Here is an 18585-nt window from a genome sequence, read left to right on the forward strand (position 1 = left end):
TCTGCTTTATTCCTTGGTCTCCATGATGTTGTTTTTTCACTAATGTTATTTAGCAACCCCCTATAACCTTTACAAAATATGTGTATTTTTTTTAAACTGAGGAAATTAAACACATGTTTACTAATAAGGTGACTTCTGAAGACTATTAATTGAACTAGATTGTATTTGGGGGATCAGCACAAAGCCGGATATAAATGCATGCCACATTTTTCAGATTTTTTATTTGCAAAGGTAACATCTATCTTTTTTCCTCCCAGTATATTGACATTTGAGGTTGCAAGACAATATATAGAGCATTATTTCAGGATATTCTTAGAACGCTGTGAAGATTGGATTATCTGTAACAAAAGTGAAATATGAACAGTCGAGCCACTGAAGCCAAAGTTCGGCGTGAGTAATCTAAAAGATAGCGAGACAAAGCATCCTGCTTGGATTTAGACACGAAATTACCTAAAGATTATTTAACAAAACCGAAAGAGTGACAACTTTGATTTTATTCATATCACAATATTCTACAGCCTTGGACACATCCAACATCATGGTGAAGAAGCAGGTGTTTGAGCTCCTCGCAGCCCTCAGCATCTTCTCTGCGGAGGGCCACCGTCTGGCTCTGGATGCTCTGGATCATTACAAGGCAGGCGGATAAATACCACAACAAATACACGTTCGCCAGCCTCGGAGCTGGCGTAAAAACAACTGGTAGCAATAAAAAGCGTTGTGATTCCCCCTCTCTCCAGGGCTTGAAGACGCAGCAGTATCGCTTCAGCGTCATCATGAACGAGCTGCAGGCCACAGATAACGTCCCGTACATGGTCACACTCCTCAGTGTCATCAACGCGCTCATCTTCAGCACAGATGACCTGAGGCGCAGAGATAAAATGAGAAAGGAGTTCATTGGTAAGTCCTCCTTTCGAGAGCAAGGTGATGCCCGTATGTATCCGTCAACAGCAGGTGGACGCAGGAGATCAGAGTTATTAGCTGTGTAACACATTTCTTTGTCACTGGGTCTTCAGCTAAGAATAGGTCCAATGGCCTAATTCTCACACAAAATGCCCGGGAACTAAGTGTGTGCAACATTGTGTTTTCGCAAGATTAGCAGCACAGCTAGTGACTGAGAAACCGTCAGCAGTCGTGGACGGATCAACCTAAATTAAGATCATATCTTTGAGACTAAGTGCCATCTGGAAAATGTGTGCCTCACGAAACACACATTCCCTCCTGAGATGCCCGTAAATCAGTGTGGCAGACGAGGGGAGCTGCAGCCAAACAAACCTCTCAGCCCCCACCACCTTAAAGCAATTAGCCGTCTGATTGACTCCTCCCTGTTTTCAGATTGCTCACCTGAGACCTCCTGACATTGATATTGTGCTAACAACTCCTACGTGATGAAGGATGTTTAACATGTACTTTGTTCAAAGCTAAAAACTAAATGTTGTGATACTTGGAGCTGTTTTCTATTGTTTATGATTTTGCAGGCCTCCAGCTACTTGACATCCTGCCAAAATTAAGGTAAGCCTACTGTGGATGGATGCATATCCTCTTTCTCTATTAACAAAGTTCCTGTAGTTTAGTTCATGTAAAGGGTTAACAGACCTGTGAGGGTACACAGAAAAATAATGGCACAATTATTTGTAAGATCAATATGAACAAAAAAGTGGGCCCTATAGAGGGAATAATCACCTGCAACCAATAAGGCTGTTCAAGCATATTCACCTCTGCTGCATTAAAATAGTCCCTGCAGTCTGCCGAAGTAGATAAAATATGGAGTATGATTTAAGTTTTTTCAGAATCTGGAAAATTAAAGTGGAAAAATATATATATATATTTTTTTTTAGCCTTTATTTTTAAGTTGTCCATCTGTCCACTTGCCCACTATCCATTCTTCCTTTCATCCTTCCTTGTTCCTTCCTTCTGTCCTTTTTATTTCCTCTCTATTATTTTTTTCCATGTTCCATATTCAAAGCCTGACCACTACAGAAATACCTGCTATGAATCCATCATACATTTGCAGCTATGAGTAAAGCAAGCTTATAATGATGCATCTTTCTTAATTTTTGTCTTCAAAACATCTAGCTACATAGTTGGTGATGAGGTTTTCATAGTATTGTGCTAAAAATGAGAGAAAATGTTCCAAAGTATAAACCTTTTTGTTTTTGATAAGACTCTCTCCTCTGGATTTTAAATCTCAGGGGGGAAAAACTGGGAATCTTTTGGATTTTTACAATAAGAAAAAACACAAAAATGCATCATTCAGCTAATCATACATTGTAATTTAAAAAAGAAAATAAGGTTTTGGGTCTTTTTTATGTTTTTTATATATATATATATATATATATATATATATATATATATATATATATATATATATATATATATATATATATATATATATATATATATAATATAAAATTTCTTTTAGTATGTCCATCAGTATTGTTGTACTTGATAAAAGCATAATAAAGTTTAAGAACCATGGTTTTAGAACCTTTTTAAACCACAAAAACCATGCAATTAAAAGGGTGGTTTTATTGTGATGATTACATTTTAGCTTTGGATTAAAAACAAATGACTACTCAGAGCTTGAATGAAACTGATTTCTCTGTAATAACATTTGGTGCCCAGGGAGCAAGAGGATGAAGACTTGATTATTCAATGTGAAGCTTTCGAGGAGGCAATGGCTGAGGATGAGGAAGAGCTGCTGCGGCTGTACGGCGGCATTGATATGAGTAATCACCAGGAGGTTTTCACCGCGCTCTTCAACAAGGTGAGAGAAGCGGAGAGTAGAAATTATCCAGTTAAGTAAAAAATAAGTACAGAACAAGTATGGGATTTTGTAATTTAACAACCCTCATCTGGCAGTGATATCTCTCACATATGTTTTGGTGTGTGTGTGCGCACGCACACATGTGTATACATATATCTCTGTATCTATCTTCTATTGTCTCTCTGTCTGTATCTCTACATTCTGTCCATAAGATGTCTTCAAGTGATTGGTTGGGCCGCTCAGGGATAAAAACAGTTTATGAGGCTGCTGGATTTGTTTTTTAAAGTCCTGAACTGTTTTGCAGATGAGTGGAGAGAGTGCAATGTGTCGGGGCTGCTGTGATCCAATAACGATCCAATAATGCGTTCCGCTTCAGGTTCTTCCCGTTCTCCTGTGAGCAGCTGGAGAACCTCACAGTGCAGTAATGCACCGGGAGGCTTCGCTTCCCTTCAGAACAGTGAAGGCCAGGGGTAGACAGTCCTTCAGCCAGTTATTTTTGGCACTCGGGCCTGCAAAATAAATTATTTTTTTAGGGCTGTAAGAAAAGCCACAAACGTTAGCAATCCATGCGTCTGATTTTTGTAAAATTATTTTCCTCAGTGAATAAACTTACTCAAATATAAACGTTAGTGGGTTTTTTGTTGAATTATAAGCCACTTTTTTATCACAGTGCAATTTTTTATGCTACTGCAATTAAATCCTTAGACTTTTCCCTGTTTTTTACCACAGGAGCCAGTAAATGTGGCCAACCCTGTATCTGGACACTTGTTGGGGGGTGACCAATCATTTTGAAACTTGGAGCTATCTCATTGGTACTATATCATGAAGGCCTGCCAGTGCTGACCTTTTGAACTACAGCTCACCTTAACTTTATGTAAAACTTATTTTAAATTTTTTCGTGTGTGTGTTGTATTGTATTTTATTTTATTTTTTTATATACAAAAGGCAAAGTAACAGAATATAATTTTAGATGCAGCTCACTGTTAAGTAGTGTTATTTTTATAACAGGCTCCTGGGAACCACATGTGGTCTTTCTTAGGCCACCTGATGCCCGCGGGCACCGTGTCGGTGATTCCTGGTCTAAAGTGTATAATTATAGGCCATAAAAAAATATTTTCCTACAGTAAACAAAGATCATAAATTAAATTTACTTTTGCTTTGTGATTTTCCTATTTTTGGAGTTAATAAAGTGGATGTGGTTTAAAATACTTCAGCACCTACCTGTCTTGGAGAGCTTTTCATTTTACTTGGAGCATAGAGATGACCCCCCCACCCCACCCCAATGCTGCTATTTAATTGATGCAAGGCGATTAATTTGTTATGAAGACAAAACAGGGAAATCTGTTATGATGCAATCTTAGAATCTTTATTATGGGAACACCAATATTATAGAACAAATGTTTGTGAGGGGAAGAAAAAGACTATTGTTTTATGGAAGGAGACCAACTGTTTCCTTTCCATATTGAACAAAAATGAAGAAAAGGAGCATTGATCAGTTTAAAAAATAAAGCCTTTAGCTTGCAGCTAAATAACATAACGGGGCTATTGGTCTCATTCTGTCTTAAAACAGACAGAATTTTTGAATTTTTGTTACTTTAAAACATTGCTTCTTACTTTTTCAAGTCATTGTTGAGCATTTTGTCAGTGGTGGGTGTGGGTTTTTTCTAGTTTTTTTTTTTTCAAAGCCTAACTGATATTTGTTTGCAGGTGAGCAGCTCTCCTGCCTCCCTCCAGCTGCTCTCCGTCCTGCAGTCCATGCTGTTGCTCGGGCCGGGCCGCACCGATATCTGGCTGGCTCTGGACTCCATCGCCAGCAGAGCTATACTCCTCGCTCAGGACTGTGAGTCAGCACTGCTGCAACAACAACAACAATGCACTCACTTAGGACAACACTCAGAGGAAGCTAATAGCATGATCAGTGTGTGAAGGCGAGCGTTTATCCAGGAAGATGGATTTAAGTGCGTCATTAAAGTGAGGCTGAAAGCTTACTTTCTTGTCGTGTGAGAAGTCCCTTTTTAAACGTCGTGCATGACGGTTTGTTGTGGATTTGTGCTCCAGCTCAGATGGAGTCCTGTGAGAAGATCATGAAGCGGCTGATGTTTTACAAGGGGAGGAGCTGTGGAGAGCATCACGAAATAGACGGACTTGTCCTGAAGGTGGATAAGGCTGTGCAGACCGGTCTGGACCAAGAGGACGGAGATAAGCCAGACACGAAAGCGGCATCCCCTCAGAAGCCTCAGTGTGCCTCTCCTCCCCCGCCACCACCACCACCTCCTCCTCCCCCACCACTACCTGGAGGGCTGGGTGGACCCCCACCTCCTCCACCACCACCTCCCATGCCTGGAATGCCTCCACCACCCCCACCGCTACCTTGTGGTCCAGGCATGCCTCCCCCTCCTCCGCCGCTACCAGGAATGGGTGGGGCCCCTCCCCCTCCTCCATTACCCGGGATGCCTCCTCCTCCACCTCCTCCCCCCGGCATGATAGTGCCCCAGAGTAGCCATGCCCTGGGGTGCAGCACGCCGGCTAAGGCGAGCAGATGTCCCACCCTGAAGATGAAGAAGCTCAACTGGCAGAAACTTCGCTCTGTCACTGGCAAGTGGTCCTCGCGTTCATGTGGATATTAAGATTAGAGTGTTTTTAACGTGAATATTTTCACAGCTTTCTCCGTGCCTTATTTCAGCCTGCCATTTATATGTAGATCTATCCAAAAAAAAGTAAAAAACACAAAGTAACTGGACTTGTTTTCCGTAGTTGAAGACGTTTCGCTTCCTCTCCAGGAAGCTTTCTCAATTCAAAAAGTCTGGAGTAATGAGTACCGAGCTTTATACTACTGCCCTAACAAAGGCTTTGTAATGGCTTAGACAACATGCAAATTCTGAAACAGGTCCACCCCTTAGTAATGGGCTGTCATTAAAGCCATTAAGCCAGCAGATTGAACCAAAACTGGTCCACTCCTCTGTAACGGGGAGTCGTTAGGGTTGTTGGCCTGGCTTGCAGGAACAATATTTCTCATACTCACGCACTACTCCAAGGGTGTCTTTCCCAAATTGGTGTGCAATATGCTGGTGAAGATTCTCAGTCATCCAGGTCATGGTCATTCCAAAAAAAGTAAAAAACAAAGCAACTGGACTGGTAGATCTATCATACATTTGGAAGACGCCACTTCTTTGGGGAGTGGGATGAAAGCCACATTTTTAAGTGAGAAAGGGTGTATAAACTCAAGCTGTATAACACACCGGTAGGACATAACACTGTGACCACTGATGGTGAAAGGTGATTTGGTGAAAGCAGGAAAAGAGGACAAGTGTGGAGATTGTGAGTGATCTTGTTTGACGAGGGCCACTTTGCGACAGCTAGACCACTTGATCAAACAATCTCCGAACTGAAGAAAAATTAAGTTATTGCTGTTTTCTGACTAAACGGTGGCAGAACGCCCAGCTTTAGAACAGTCAACTAAAGCACCAACGATGGCCATGATCGCCATCTGAACGGAACCACGGAACAACCACGCGTAGCTTCGCATTACGTGGATGGCCGTGGGCAGTTTTTAATTGCTTACCTGGGGAACGTGCAGCACCAGGAGGCACTCTGTGAATGAAGGAGCCAAGCTGGCGGTGGCTAGGGCACATTTAGGTGTTGCCTTCAATGGTACCAACCACCTAAGGGGGTTCACACAAACATGCAATACACCCTTTTTTTTCAGGTAAAAATGTTCCTTGATGGCTTCCTGCCACAAGGCAAAAATGTTGCCTGCATTTGTTTGAGGAACATCATGATGGGGTTTAATTTTATTTGGCCTCTAAATTCCCAAAGCCTGAATCCCTATGAGCATCTGTAGGATGTTGGACAAACGAGTCGGATTCATGGAAGGCCGCATTTCACAATATATGCCTTAAAGGATCTGCTGCTTACAGGCACCAGTCTGTCTCAAATGGTTAGGCTTGAGACAGACTCTTTTTTTTTTGCTGCAAGCAAAAAGGGAGTCTATACACTATTAGGCAGGTGGTCGTAATGTTACGCCTAATCAGTTAACCTTTGCAACCTTTGAACCCGCTGAAGAGATTTGCATTCCTTCTTTTGTAATCCGTTCTCACTTTCAGCTTTGGTTCAGGAGTTTCTGCCCTCAGGCTTCTCCTGCACGGCTAAAACGCTCCTCAGGAGGTTTTGTCTGTCTCCTCAAGAAGTTCTGTCGGGTTTTTTTTTCCAGGTAGCTAATGTCTGCGCTCTAAACTGATGACATTCATGAAAGATTAGTCTTTTTTTTTTTTTCTTTTTTTTTTTTTTAAATGGCTTCTTCAAGAACCGTTGTTTAATTTACCAGAAGGCTGCATGTCACACAGAAAGGTTTGGAGACACAATGAAGCCCAACGATCTTAAATCAGGTTCCCTTTCTTTCTTCCTCCGTGAGCGCAGATGGTCAGTCCATGTGGGCGTCGGTTCAGAAAGAACCGCCTCCTCATGAACCGAACTACGGCAGCATCGAGGAGCTCTTCTGCCTGCCGGTGATTGAGCCCAAAGACAAGGCAGCAGCTGCTCCCGTGAAGAAGGAACGGAAAGAGGTGAACATTTTTAAAGCATATTTCAGACAAAACTCATATCAGCAACAATAATAAAGACACAATCTTCGGTCCTTCTGTTTGTCCTGTAGATTACGTTCATCGATCCAAAGAAAAACCTGAATATGAACATATTCCTGAAGCAGTTCAAATGGTGAGATTTTCCTCGTCGTTTTAAAAGCTTAACGTGCGTCAGGCCTGTGTTTCTGTAATAAGCGGCGCTCTTATGCGTGCTCAGCACCAACGAGGAGTTTGCAGCCATGATCCAGAATGGAGACCGGAGCAGGTTTGATGTAGAGGCACTGAAGCAGCTTGTGAAGCTCCTACCAGAGAAGCATGAGGTTTGTCGCACTTTTTCGCTCAGATGGTCTCGGCACACCTCTCCAACAACTCGTGACCTATTTTTGAAGTTGTATTTGCTTGTGTATTTTTGGCATAGATTGAGAATTTGAAGTCCTTCCAGGGAGAAAAAGACAAGCTGGCGAATGTGGATCGCTTTTACACCTCCCTGCTTAATATACCGTGGTAACTTTGTGCTTTATTTCTAGCTCTACTGCACATTTTTAGCATACCTCGGCTCAGAGTCGCACATTCTGTTCAGTTGCATACGTGCACATCTTAAGTAATGTCAAGGTTTGGTTCAGAAATGCAATTCAAAAAGTGAAAATGGTGTGTATATATTTATCACCTGCAGACATTTTTCGCGTGTTCATTTTGACGATTGCGGCTCAAGGCTAATGAAAACTCGAAATTCAGTATTCTCTGAAAACTACAATACTCCATGACCCAATAAAAGTTTTTTCCACAGAAATGTTTTCCAATTTCCTAATCCTGGCACCGAGGTGGTCAGCCTGTTGCTCCACTGAGATGTTAAAGAAAAGCATGTTGCTTAAATAGCAGCCTTGAACTAATCCACATAGTCGTTTCATCTTTCGCTTGATTAAAGTCTCACGGAAAGTTTTAGTTTTGTCAGGGTGGTTTGCTGTCTTGACTTTGAACTTGAGAAAACTCAATTAACAAACACCAGTTTACATGACTTCCCAAATCATCATGAAAATTTCACACTGCACTTTTCTGTGCCTTTCCAATCTCCCTTCAGGTCCTGGGAACTTGATTTCCAAATACAAAATGTACCATTACCTTTAAAAAAAAAAAAAAAACTTTTGACCACTGAGCAACCATTTTTCTTGGTACAGACAAAGCGTTTTTTACCTTGACAGAATAAGGATTAGCTTTCACGAATGAATTGAGCCAATTGCAACCTCATGTCTTTGACATATCCATGTGCTCAGCTTCTTACTGCAGCTGACTGTAATTATAGTCCATGCCTTGTGAATCAACTTAACTGCCGTTTTCTCACAATAGTTCAAGGCTGTGGTTATCCCTGTTGTTTGTACACCTTTTTCCTACCACACTTTTTTTCCTTCCACTCAACTTTCCATTAATATACTTGGATTCACCCCAGTGTAAATTGACGGCTTCTTCGAAGATCTTTTAAGGCTAAGATGACCGTCTGCTAGACAGCTGTCAAGTTGGCAGTCGTAGATCAGTAGTGTCCAGACTTTGTGACGTGGGTCATTATTATAGTCGGCAACATCTTTGAACTAAACTCACTAAAATGGATTGTGAATTTTATTTACTCTTCAACAATAACCTGTTAATGCAATATTTTAATTAAACAATTAAGGTAGTTGGATTATTTTTTTTGTAGGAAAGGAATGTGTCATTCATTGTCGATCCAAAATGTAAGCGTTTTGGACGTTTCACTTGCTAAAGAAAGTGAACCTGTTTGCAAATTATTTTGGACTCGTTGCTCTTTAGAAGTGCTTGCTTTATTTAGCCAAGTTTAATAAAAAAAAAAATATTAAAACCATGTTCGGTTGCATTTAAAATTAGTAAAACTCACTGGATAGAAATTCAAGCATGGCCAAAACTAGTGGTTATCATAAGACGGTTGCATGTTTCAATCGAAAGTAATTTTTAATTTGAAATAATTTTGCCCTGGTTAAACATATCGTCTCCATTTGCATCCAACCACCAGGTTTGTATCCATCTTTAATTGCAGTTATAGGGCTGCCAGAAAATCAGATAATGGCCCCCTGGCCACACTTTGCATCTCTGGTGAAGACCATAACGTTTATTAAAAATCCAGTTGTTTTTTTTTTTTTTTATTGCGCTTATGTAATCAAATTGTCAAACCCAAAATTCTGGGGATGGTTTCACTTTTTGAATTCCATTACTGTGATAATTGTCTAAAGGATGGTGATGCACCTGAACTTGTTGACATTTCCCTGCTCGCGTCTTCAGCTATAAGCTCAGAATTGAATGCATGTTGCTGTGCGAGGAGACGGCGTCGCTGCTGGAGATGCTCAGGCCTAAAGTGAAGCTGGTGGAGGAGGCCTGCCACTGTAAGTAAACCATCTGTCAACACGCATCAATTGAAATGTGCCCTAAATGAACCATATGCAGCACTTTGGGTTTTTTTTTTTTTTTTTTCAGCTCTCAAGATAAGTGCGCTGTTACCCAGTTTCTGCAGACTCATCCTCGACGTTGGAAATTTCCTCAACTATGTAACGACCTCTCCTGTATTACACGTTTACTTGAGCTGATGTTTAGGCAAGGTGTGCATTTTTAATTGCTGATCTACTTTATAGGGAAGCCACACAGGGAATGCTGAGGGCTTTAAGATCAGCTCTCTGCTCAAGTTAACGGAGACGAAGGCCAACAAGAGCCGCATCACGCTGCTTCATCACATCCTGGAGGTACACAAACAGCCTAACGGTTGTCCAGACTTATTTCCCCCTCCATCAGTCATCAACATGTTTAATTACCCACTTTGTCTTGTTTTCCAAAGGAAGCAGAGGCGAACCACCAGGAGCTGCTGGCTCTGCCTGATGAAATAGAGATATGTCAGAAAGCAGCCGGGTATAGAAATATTGTTACTTTGAATATTCTTGACTTTTCAAGCTTGTAAGTGAACTCGATTTGGTGACCAGACTCTAAAGGAATAGAACTGGAGAACGAGACGGTTGAGAATCCAGCTGGATGTTGCAGAAAAATCTCTTTGAGATGCAGATCTTGGGCATCAGAGCATAATGATGGTTAACAAAAACACAAATTATTATCACAGCTAATCTCCGCAGCTTGAATACGAGCTCTTGAAATGAAGATTTGAGGCAATTTATTCCGTTTAGTTTGGAGACCTAACAACCTGGAGCCGTTTAGGGTGGGTGGGGGTGGGTTTAAAAGCGCTCTGTCGCAAGGCCAGTCGGTCTGTAATTCACAACATTGAGTAATGGCAGCTGTAGACAAAATGTTGTTCGAAACAAAAAAAAAATCTGGCAGCATACAGATAAATATAAGCTCTCTGTGCACAGACATGCTCCATCGCGGTACTTAACTGTCACCAAAACAGCTAATTTAAATTAGCAAACCCATCATTATTTGAGTGCTCTCACTCTTCTCCATTGTTTCACTTCTCCATAATCACTGCTTTCCTCAAAAGTGTTTAACTACACTAATAGATTTATGCTTGTAATCTATTTGGAGCACATTTTGTTTTGGGCCACTGAAATTCTATAAAGCCTTGTTTAGTTAGCTTCCCCACAACACCGTATAGTTCGGCCCTCAATGGTCAGTTTAAGCTAATGCGACACACGGTCGATGGAAGTTAAAATGCTGCTCACACTGAAGCTGCGGTAAAACCCTACGCTTCATTTGACTCAATCATTAATTGATTCGACATGATTTGCAGACGCAGGACGATGTTTTGTAGTGATGGAACATGCATAAAAATAAAAAAAGCATTCTCTTACCTCAGTTTCTTTAAACATCAGCTTAAGCCTTGGTGGGCTGGCGGCTAACTCTGTGCTAAAGCTTTCTGTCCTGGCCATGGCATGAACTGTTGTCCCTTCCCCCTGAACCCAAAATCACAACTATTTTTATTAACCCCAAAAAAAAAAAATCCTCCGCTCCACCCGTTTACTCTCGCAGATCTCATCCGTGTTTTTCTGTGAAGAGGTTTGTACCAGAAGTGCTCACTCCATCCTTCTTTTGTGTTGCCATTAATTCACGGCGCATCAAACTTAATACATGCCTTGCAATTTTGGTCCATCAGATGCTGTGTATCCAAACTATAATCTGTGTTTGGTACTGTTTTTAAAAAGGTGTGGCACATTATTAAAAAAAAGTGAATGGCAACGTATGATTTATTTTCCACTTTTAATATGTATCGGTTTTGTGGTTTTAAAGCATGATGCATGCCCTTTGACTAATCACTCGTGCTTTTAATTTATTCTTAGATCTGTAAGAGATTTAACGAAGAGCTTTTTCTCTTACTTTCCTAGGGTCAATTTGGACTCGATGCAGTCGGAGACCGGGGCTTTGCTTAAACAGCTTAATGACGCTGCCAAGAAAGTGTCCAACTCTTTGGATGAGGTCAAGGAGCAATACTCGAAAATCCTCGAGGTAAGGGGTCCAAAGCAGAAATGGCCAACACCATGTCTTTTTTTCTTTTTTTGTTTAACCAGCTGGATCACATCCTAATGGGTCGGCTTGTTCTTTACTGCAGGAAAACCTAAAGGCGTGTGAAAGTTTAAGTGAAAAGTTCACAGAGATCGAGAAGATGAGGAGCGATCTGGCTGTCTACTTGTGCGAAGACGTGGGTCAACTGTCACTCGAGGAGCTCTTCGGAACCATCAGAACTTTCAGAGAACTTTTCATCAAGGCCCTGAAGGTGAGTGAGACTAATTCAATGCAATTCTGCTGCATTTAGGCTAATATCAGATTTGGGAGTTTAAAAACATTTTTTTTTTTTTTCTGTTTGAGGCTGTAAGACTCGGCACAGTTGAGGCTGACTTGTCTGTGTGGGAGTTTAGTTTGGAATATATGTATCGGCTGACTCAAGGTTGAATGAAGGCTGTTATTGTTTCTGCCTAAATGATACAAAGATAAATTGCAGTGTATAATTGCTACTTGTCACTGAGGGCTACGTTCTTTCGTTTCGCGGTGAAAGGAAAACAAAATGAGGAAGGAACAAGCTGCCAAGGCTGAGAAGAGAAAGAAGCAGCTGGCAGAAGACGAATCCAAGAGACAGAAGGGAGAAAATGGAAAAATAAGTAAGTTCTGGAAATCTGAAGCGCGGATCCAAAAAAAATGTAGATTTTTCCAGGCAGATTTCTTTGAGTCCCTGTTCTGGAGCTTTTCACTTTTACAACCTTCCCATTTAGTTTGAATTTGCACATAATCCAGACCCAGCGGACTGGGACCAACCAACATCTGTTGCCATGCTTTGAGATGATTTACATTCTTGAAAGAGGGTTAATAATCCATCCCATTGTACCCATTTAAAACTCTTGTTCGGCCCTAATTTATGTCGGTTCTTATCATTTAACTGCAGCCTTTTTTGTATAATTACTTGTGTAACTAGTTTTTTTTAGAAAGGCAACTTTCACAATAGGTGGTTCCCTTTTTGTCCAATTATAAAATGCATTTTGATTTGTCCATGGTTTTTATAAAACCTGTGCTACAATCACATGAACAGCAATCCTATGTATGCTTAACTGTCGCTAACAATGTTCGTATTTGTTGCAGTAAAGAAAGGCATCATTCCGCAAGACGATGGCTGCATCATCGACCACCTCTTGGCGGACATCAGGAAAGGTTTCAGCCTGAGAAAGACCCGGCCAAGGTGCGATTCGGAAAGCCTCTCTAGTGAAATGCGTAGAGATACCCGCCCGCCTGGTAAGGACAAGAGATGGTGGTCTCCATCCTCAGCTCCTTGCTCCATCCCCCGAATGCCTTTGCCGCAAACCACCAACCTGTCTTTCTTAAAGATTATTTCTGCTTCTCCGCCCCACCCACAGCCCCATCTGGCTAAGCTAACATTGTTGCAGCTGCTTTGTGAAGTTTATTTACCTGACAAGCTTTTTGCCATGCCTGCTGTGCTTTCTTATTTGTCTTTTCACTCAAGGACAGTAATATAGCCAATTTATACCAATCAGGGGTTTACGTGCTCTCATCAGCATGCATGTCTAACTTTTTGGCCTTTTTATGAAGCATTTGAACCTCTTTATTTGGTTATACAACAGATGACTTAAATTAAGTTTTTTGGGGGGTTTTCCCCATTGCTCTAAATGGGGCTCAAATACACTGTTCCACAGTAGTAATTAGGTGAATGTTCTTTATGAAAATGCAAGAGCCTACGTACGTCTTGTAGCTATCAACAAGCTTCTGGCATGAATCTGCCAGAGGTGTGTAAATCTGGCTTCAGAAAGTAAAAACCCTGCCTAGTTTTCCTTTATCCTGTCCACTTAACCAGGTGATTTTTATTTTTAAACCAGTGGTCTCATCTAAAAGTTGCAGGACACTGGTTCTGGAGGATTTGAATTGTCCTTTGCCCTGCAGACCTGAATAAAACGGCTTAAACTACCTGACTAGCATGCAGTCAAGCTCTGCTAATGAGCTCATATTGCAGTCAAGTGTTGAAGCAGAGGCACGTCTATAAGTTGCAGGACACCAACGCTTGAGGACTGTAGTTTGCGACTAGGTTTAAACATTATTGCTGTGGGGTTGGGACTAATCTCTGGACAGGCTTTTTACTTTCTGAACCCGAATCACCCATCTCTGGAATCTGGTTAGAAATATGATGTGACCACTCTTTTAGAAATGGTTGAGCTCATTTTAAATCGGTTTCCTGCATGGTTGGTAAGTTTTTGATTGCAGCCAAGCCCAGGGCCATTCAATGAGCTTAGTTGGCCTGCTTAACTCATTCTAAAACTAGTTTTTGTTGGGATCCGCGCCCTGTTGGAACACCAAGTTCTGTCTGAGTTTGAACCAGGTGGTTGGTTTTTAAATTGAGATCAACAGTTTGGGCGTAGTCCTCGTCCTTCATTATTCCTCCCACTTTGTGCAAAAAACGCCACTTCCACTGGTAGCTGAGCAGGCCCTCAGCATAATCCTGTCTCCACCATGCTTGGCTTTTGGAACTGTTTTCTCAGGATTTAAAGCCTCATGTTGACTCCCCCAGACATTCTTCCCTTCAATGGATGTAACGCTAACTGTTAGATCTCTCCACCCTCGTGAAACTGTACCCCAAGCGGAGCTAACACCCGCCAGCAAAGACGTTCTTAATAGTGGTGATAATGAAGCTCCCAGCATTAAAAGGCATTTTGCCTTAGCTACCATCATTGGGGCAAAAAGGGGCGGCAGCTGCTCATGAGGTCGGTCAGCCACATATATTCTTTTTACATTTTTCTAGACTCCTTTTTTAGGGTTTTGGGAAAGGAATAAACACCCTCTAAACATTCAGGATGACGTCTCTGAATTGTACTTTCCCTACTGACGTTTAATAATTTTTACTGACGTCTTTTTAAAGAAATCCTTCTTACTGCAATGTGTCTGTAATGTAACATCCTGGGAGCTTGTCGAGGGGAAAGGAATATTTATCTTAGGGACAAATTGCGATTGCTGATAGGCCAGTTACTGGCATGCCTCCTAGATTAATTGCTAGGCGGCATCACGTCCATTGTACCAGTTAAATTATTGCCTCGACTAATCATGAACCCTTTCTCCGGACGTTATTTGGCTTGTCAGTGTGGGGAGTTGCATTTAGGGGTATTTATTTTAGTGTGGAGTCTTCTTTCTTGCTATGCGCTCTGCATTTTTAAAATTGCTTCATAGTGAACGGTGATGCTCGGGTGCCAGTTTTTCAGTACACAATGAGCTTGAGCCTAGGATCTCCAAGGGTTTTTCTACGAAGAACCATTTAACTTTCATCTGCGGATGACATTTTGGGTCGGATTGAAACTCGGACACAGTTTGGTGTTCCCACTGGACAATGATCCTAAAAAAAAATGGTTTTGGAAAAGTAAAAAGCAGGCTAGCATTAAGCTTGTGAACACATCTAACCTCCACCCTAATGGTAAGGTATCCTGTGCTTAAAGCCATGTCTTTAAGAAACCAAACGAGGTCTGCCATTTCTGCTCAGATCATGTAAACGGCCAGAATTATAATTAAAGCTTGTTTGTGTGGTTGAGGTGCAACTTGCTAAGGGACAGTTATCTAAATATTAGTGTGCACCTGTGCATAGATTTTAGTCTGTGCATAATTTCAATTACAGGAGAGTCACAGTATATAAATCTTTTGACAACGTTGCTGCCAAAATTTCATTTGGCAGCAATGAAATTTTTTTTTTAGTCATTCAAACAAGTGGTTCAAATGCATCATTAAAAACACAACCCAGGACATTTATGCTCATAACGGGTGTATGCAAACTCCTTACTGGCACTGTGTATCCATCAGTACAACCTGCATCTCTCCTTTTTAGGTTCAGGTGTGAAATGTGCCGACGAAGGAGCCGCCACCTCCGCTCCCACCAAGCCTCAGACAGAGGATCGCCAGCATCTCGGAGGCGAAGTGAACGGCTTCATCAGCCCTTCAGAAGAGACTGCACAAGCTCCTCTGCTCAGTGCAGCCCAAGAGGGGACAGCGGTGCCTCCCAACCCACCCCCAGGAGAGCCAGCCATAATGACGCAGACGGCTCCGGAAAGGCCGGCGTCGCTGCAGGATGGTCCGGGCCCAGAAAAACCTGCAACCTCGGTGCTAGACACGAAATCACCTCAGGTTGACGTTCAACCAAGTCTTCATACGAACAGCTTTTCTTTGGATTCAGCAGAGACCAGCGTCCTCAGTCCGTCGTCCCTCTCAGATTCAGACCTGCTAGAGGCCGTGCTGGACGGCGCGTCGAGTCTCGTCCCCGACGTCTCGGACGAGTCGGGCATTTGCAAAAGCATCGATGTCCAAGAAGGTTCATCTATTACAGACGATGTTAAATGTAGTGAAAGCACAAAAGGTGATCACGAAATAAGCAATTTATCAGAAGCAAGTGGACAAAAAGCGGGTGAAGAAAAGGAATATGTTACCGTCAGAGAATGCGGGGAGGATGAAGTTGGGAGTAAGAAACCCTCTGAGCCTAAAACAAACGTGGTCGCGCTCGATGAGGGCATCAGCGGGTGCGACGTCCCGGATGGGCAGGAGCCGGAAGATCTGCCGTCGGTTTCTGACGAGGTGTCCGCCTCGGTTGCAACCGAACCAAAGAAACAGCTGAAGCTCTTTAGACGAAGCAAAAAAAGGAGTAAACAAGGTAATCCATTCATTCACTTCAATAAAGATCACACTTGGAATGGCAGTATCTCAATGTTTCTTAAAAGGGAGGTCATCTTTTGTGCTGCTTTTATTTCAGTTGATGTTTTATATAATACTATATTTTAGTGAATTTTTAAATGAGCAATTCTGCATGAACTGGTTCATTTTTTTTTTTTAAGAAAAAGTAAGAGTGCGAATATGAAATACTAAATGGATTTTAACTCTCTGGTCAGTCTGTTTTGAATCCTCTGTTTTTCATTTTGACTCTCTGAAACACAAGGTAACAGTGGGAAAAGTGGGAAAGGACACACTAAACATAAATCAGGCTGTGTGTTGCAGTGAGGTAGGTCAAATCGAGCCGGTGCCAGACTGTAATCAGGATAATCCTAACGAACTCAATCATCGTCAGAGCTCTGTGCCAATAACACGTCATCTGTCGGTCTAACTTGAATCTGGAACTTTTATTTTTATTTCATCTGTCTGTGTCATCTGACTTTTTTTAATGCTTGCTCTCTTTAACACCCCTCAAACTCCAGTGGTTGGTTATGCTGAAATCTTTCCTCAAGGTTATTCTAATGCCGATCAAAGCCGGCGGAAGCAAAAACCTCCCCTACACTACCATGCACAGCAATTAACCCGGATCTGATCTCGGTCGGCCTTGCAGTGTGAAAGTCGCTGTGACGTGTTGTCGACTGAGTTTCACCATGAAATCTGTCACTTTTGTGTCCTCCGTCCATATTTAACTGTCCATCCTCTGAACCTGCAAATGGGACTGTCTATAAACAGCCTCCATGTGCTTTCTGTAAACTTCGCTCTGTGCTTTGAATTCAATGAAAACGAATGAAAAATGTGTTCAAACCTGATTATATAAACTGTTTTTAATCTGTAAATTATTTTCTAAATATATTAAAATATTTTTTAAGTTATATTTTTCTCTGTATTCATTTCAGTATTTGTTTCCCTTCAGGTGATTCCAGAAAAAAGAAGTCAAGAGGAAAGAGAAAATGTTAATTTAACGCTGGATTTCTAAGCTGGAGCAACGGTTTTATTTAGAGATTTAAAACGAGAATATTTACCATATGAACTCTCGGAAGATGGTGAAGTGTCTTCTACAAAAAATTTCCCCAAAACCAAGAGTTAAAACATCCAGGCCTCTGATGTTTTCACAGCATGGGTGTTAGTGTCACTTTATGTAAATTAAAGCTTGTTTATATGAATACAGTGCTGTTCTAAAATACATATCTGAATGTGCTTTATATGTTTGTATATTTTGTAATGATTTGTGAAATGTGTTTTGCTATGACTTCTGTTTACCCTGCAGCACCCAATGAGAAGATGTTGTTGAAAGATGTCTAATTTATCCCCCAAAAAGCTGCTTTTGTCTTAATTTCTTTATATATTCTAACAATCTGTAAAAGAACAAATAAGTGTAACTTTTAATGTTGAATATATTTTAATAAAATTTACTGTATTGTTGTTTTTTTTTCCCTAAAGTGTTTTCCCCCAGCCCTTTTATGCTGGGTGCCTCAAAATAAAGGTTGCCATCCCATTCGGCCAAGTTTAATGGCCCAGTTGGTAAAGATGGATAAAACGCCTTCAATTAAATGTATCTTGCATTGCAATATTCTCAGAAATAAAAAATAAAATTTGTTGCATTCACTGAAGATTTTTTTTTTTTTTTTTTTTTTTATTAAACTTCAAGCTATCTGTTGACTAAGTGCTGATCGTTGTAGAGGGAGAGACCAGTCCATCAGAGAGACAATAAAGTTCATTTTCTAGGCAAATATTGACTTTGCAATTAATTGCTGTTACGCTGATCACTCTTTATAACATTTTGGAGTATATGCAAATTGTCGTTATAAAAACTGAAGCAGTAAATATTAACATTTGTATCATTCTCAATACTTTTGGCCATGACTGTACAGTCTTTAAACAGAAAAAAAGGATTCAAGGTTATGGTACACATGACCAAGGAAAAGGAAAATGTTGCTTACGACACACATACCATGCTATAGTTAGTTTTATTGAAAGGATCCCCATTAGCTACAGCTATGCTGCAGCTATTCTTCCTGGGGTCCTGAAAAAATATATACATTAAAAACAAAACAAAGAATACAA

At 41.1% G+C, this 18585-nt stretch overlaps 1 protein-coding gene across 7 annotated transcripts; it reads left to right on the top strand.

Moving 5' to 3' along the window:
• The first annotated feature begins 500 nt into the window (after nucleotides 1-500).
• On the top strand, nucleotides 501-18126 carry inf2 (inverted formin 2). 7 transcript variants are annotated; one of them, XM_036150692.1, is made up of 21 exons: nucleotides 503-634; nucleotides 738-897; nucleotides 1476-1509; nucleotides 2623-2764; nucleotides 4472-4604; nucleotides 4823-5359; nucleotides 7181-7326; nucleotides 7416-7477; nucleotides 7562-7664; nucleotides 7763-7848; nucleotides 9631-9731; nucleotides 9823-9893; nucleotides 9978-10085; nucleotides 10178-10248; nucleotides 11670-11790; nucleotides 11894-12058; nucleotides 12338-12440; nucleotides 12916-13065; nucleotides 15650-16465; nucleotides 16748-16810; nucleotides 17435-18126. In XM_036150692.1, the coding sequence occupies exons 1-20, from the start codon at nucleotides 539-541 to the stop codon at nucleotides 16807-16809; spliced, it is 3267 nt and encodes a 1088-aa protein (XP_036006585.1). In that variant the 5' UTR covers nucleotides 503-538; the 3' UTR covers nucleotide 16810; nucleotides 17435-18126. The 7 variants fall into 7 exon arrangements, 6 of the variants coding, with proteins under 6 accessions (XP_036006589.1, XP_036006585.1, XP_036006586.1 ...); XR_004933388.1 differs by having other exon boundaries at nucleotides 15650-16810; nucleotides 17435-17502; XM_036150693.1 differs by lacking the exon at nucleotides 16748-16810.
• Nucleotides 18127-18585: the final 459 nt, after the last annotated feature.

Source organism: Fundulus heteroclitus, chromosome 19 (genome assembly GCF_011125445.2).
Source record: "Fundulus heteroclitus isolate FHET01 chromosome 19, MU-UCD_Fhet_4.1, whole genome shotgun sequence".
Classification (NCBI taxonomy): Eukaryota; Metazoa; Chordata; class Actinopteri; order Cyprinodontiformes; family Fundulidae; genus Fundulus; species Fundulus heteroclitus.

Bases quoted from the DNA above. Each gene is read 5' to 3' on its own strand.
- inf2 (XM_036150691.1), top strand. From the start codon at position 539: ATGGTGAAGAAGCAGGTGTTTGAGCTCCTCGCAGCCCTCAGCATCTTC. The intron at 4,605-4,822 runs GTGAGTCAGCAC...TTTGTGCTCCAG, and splicing joins TATACTCCTCGCTCAGGACT to CTCAGATGGAGTCCTGTGAG. The intron at 13,066-15,649 runs GTAAGGACAAGA...TCTCCTTTTTAG, and splicing joins TAGAGATACCCGCCCGCCTG to GTTCAGGTGTGAAATGTGCC.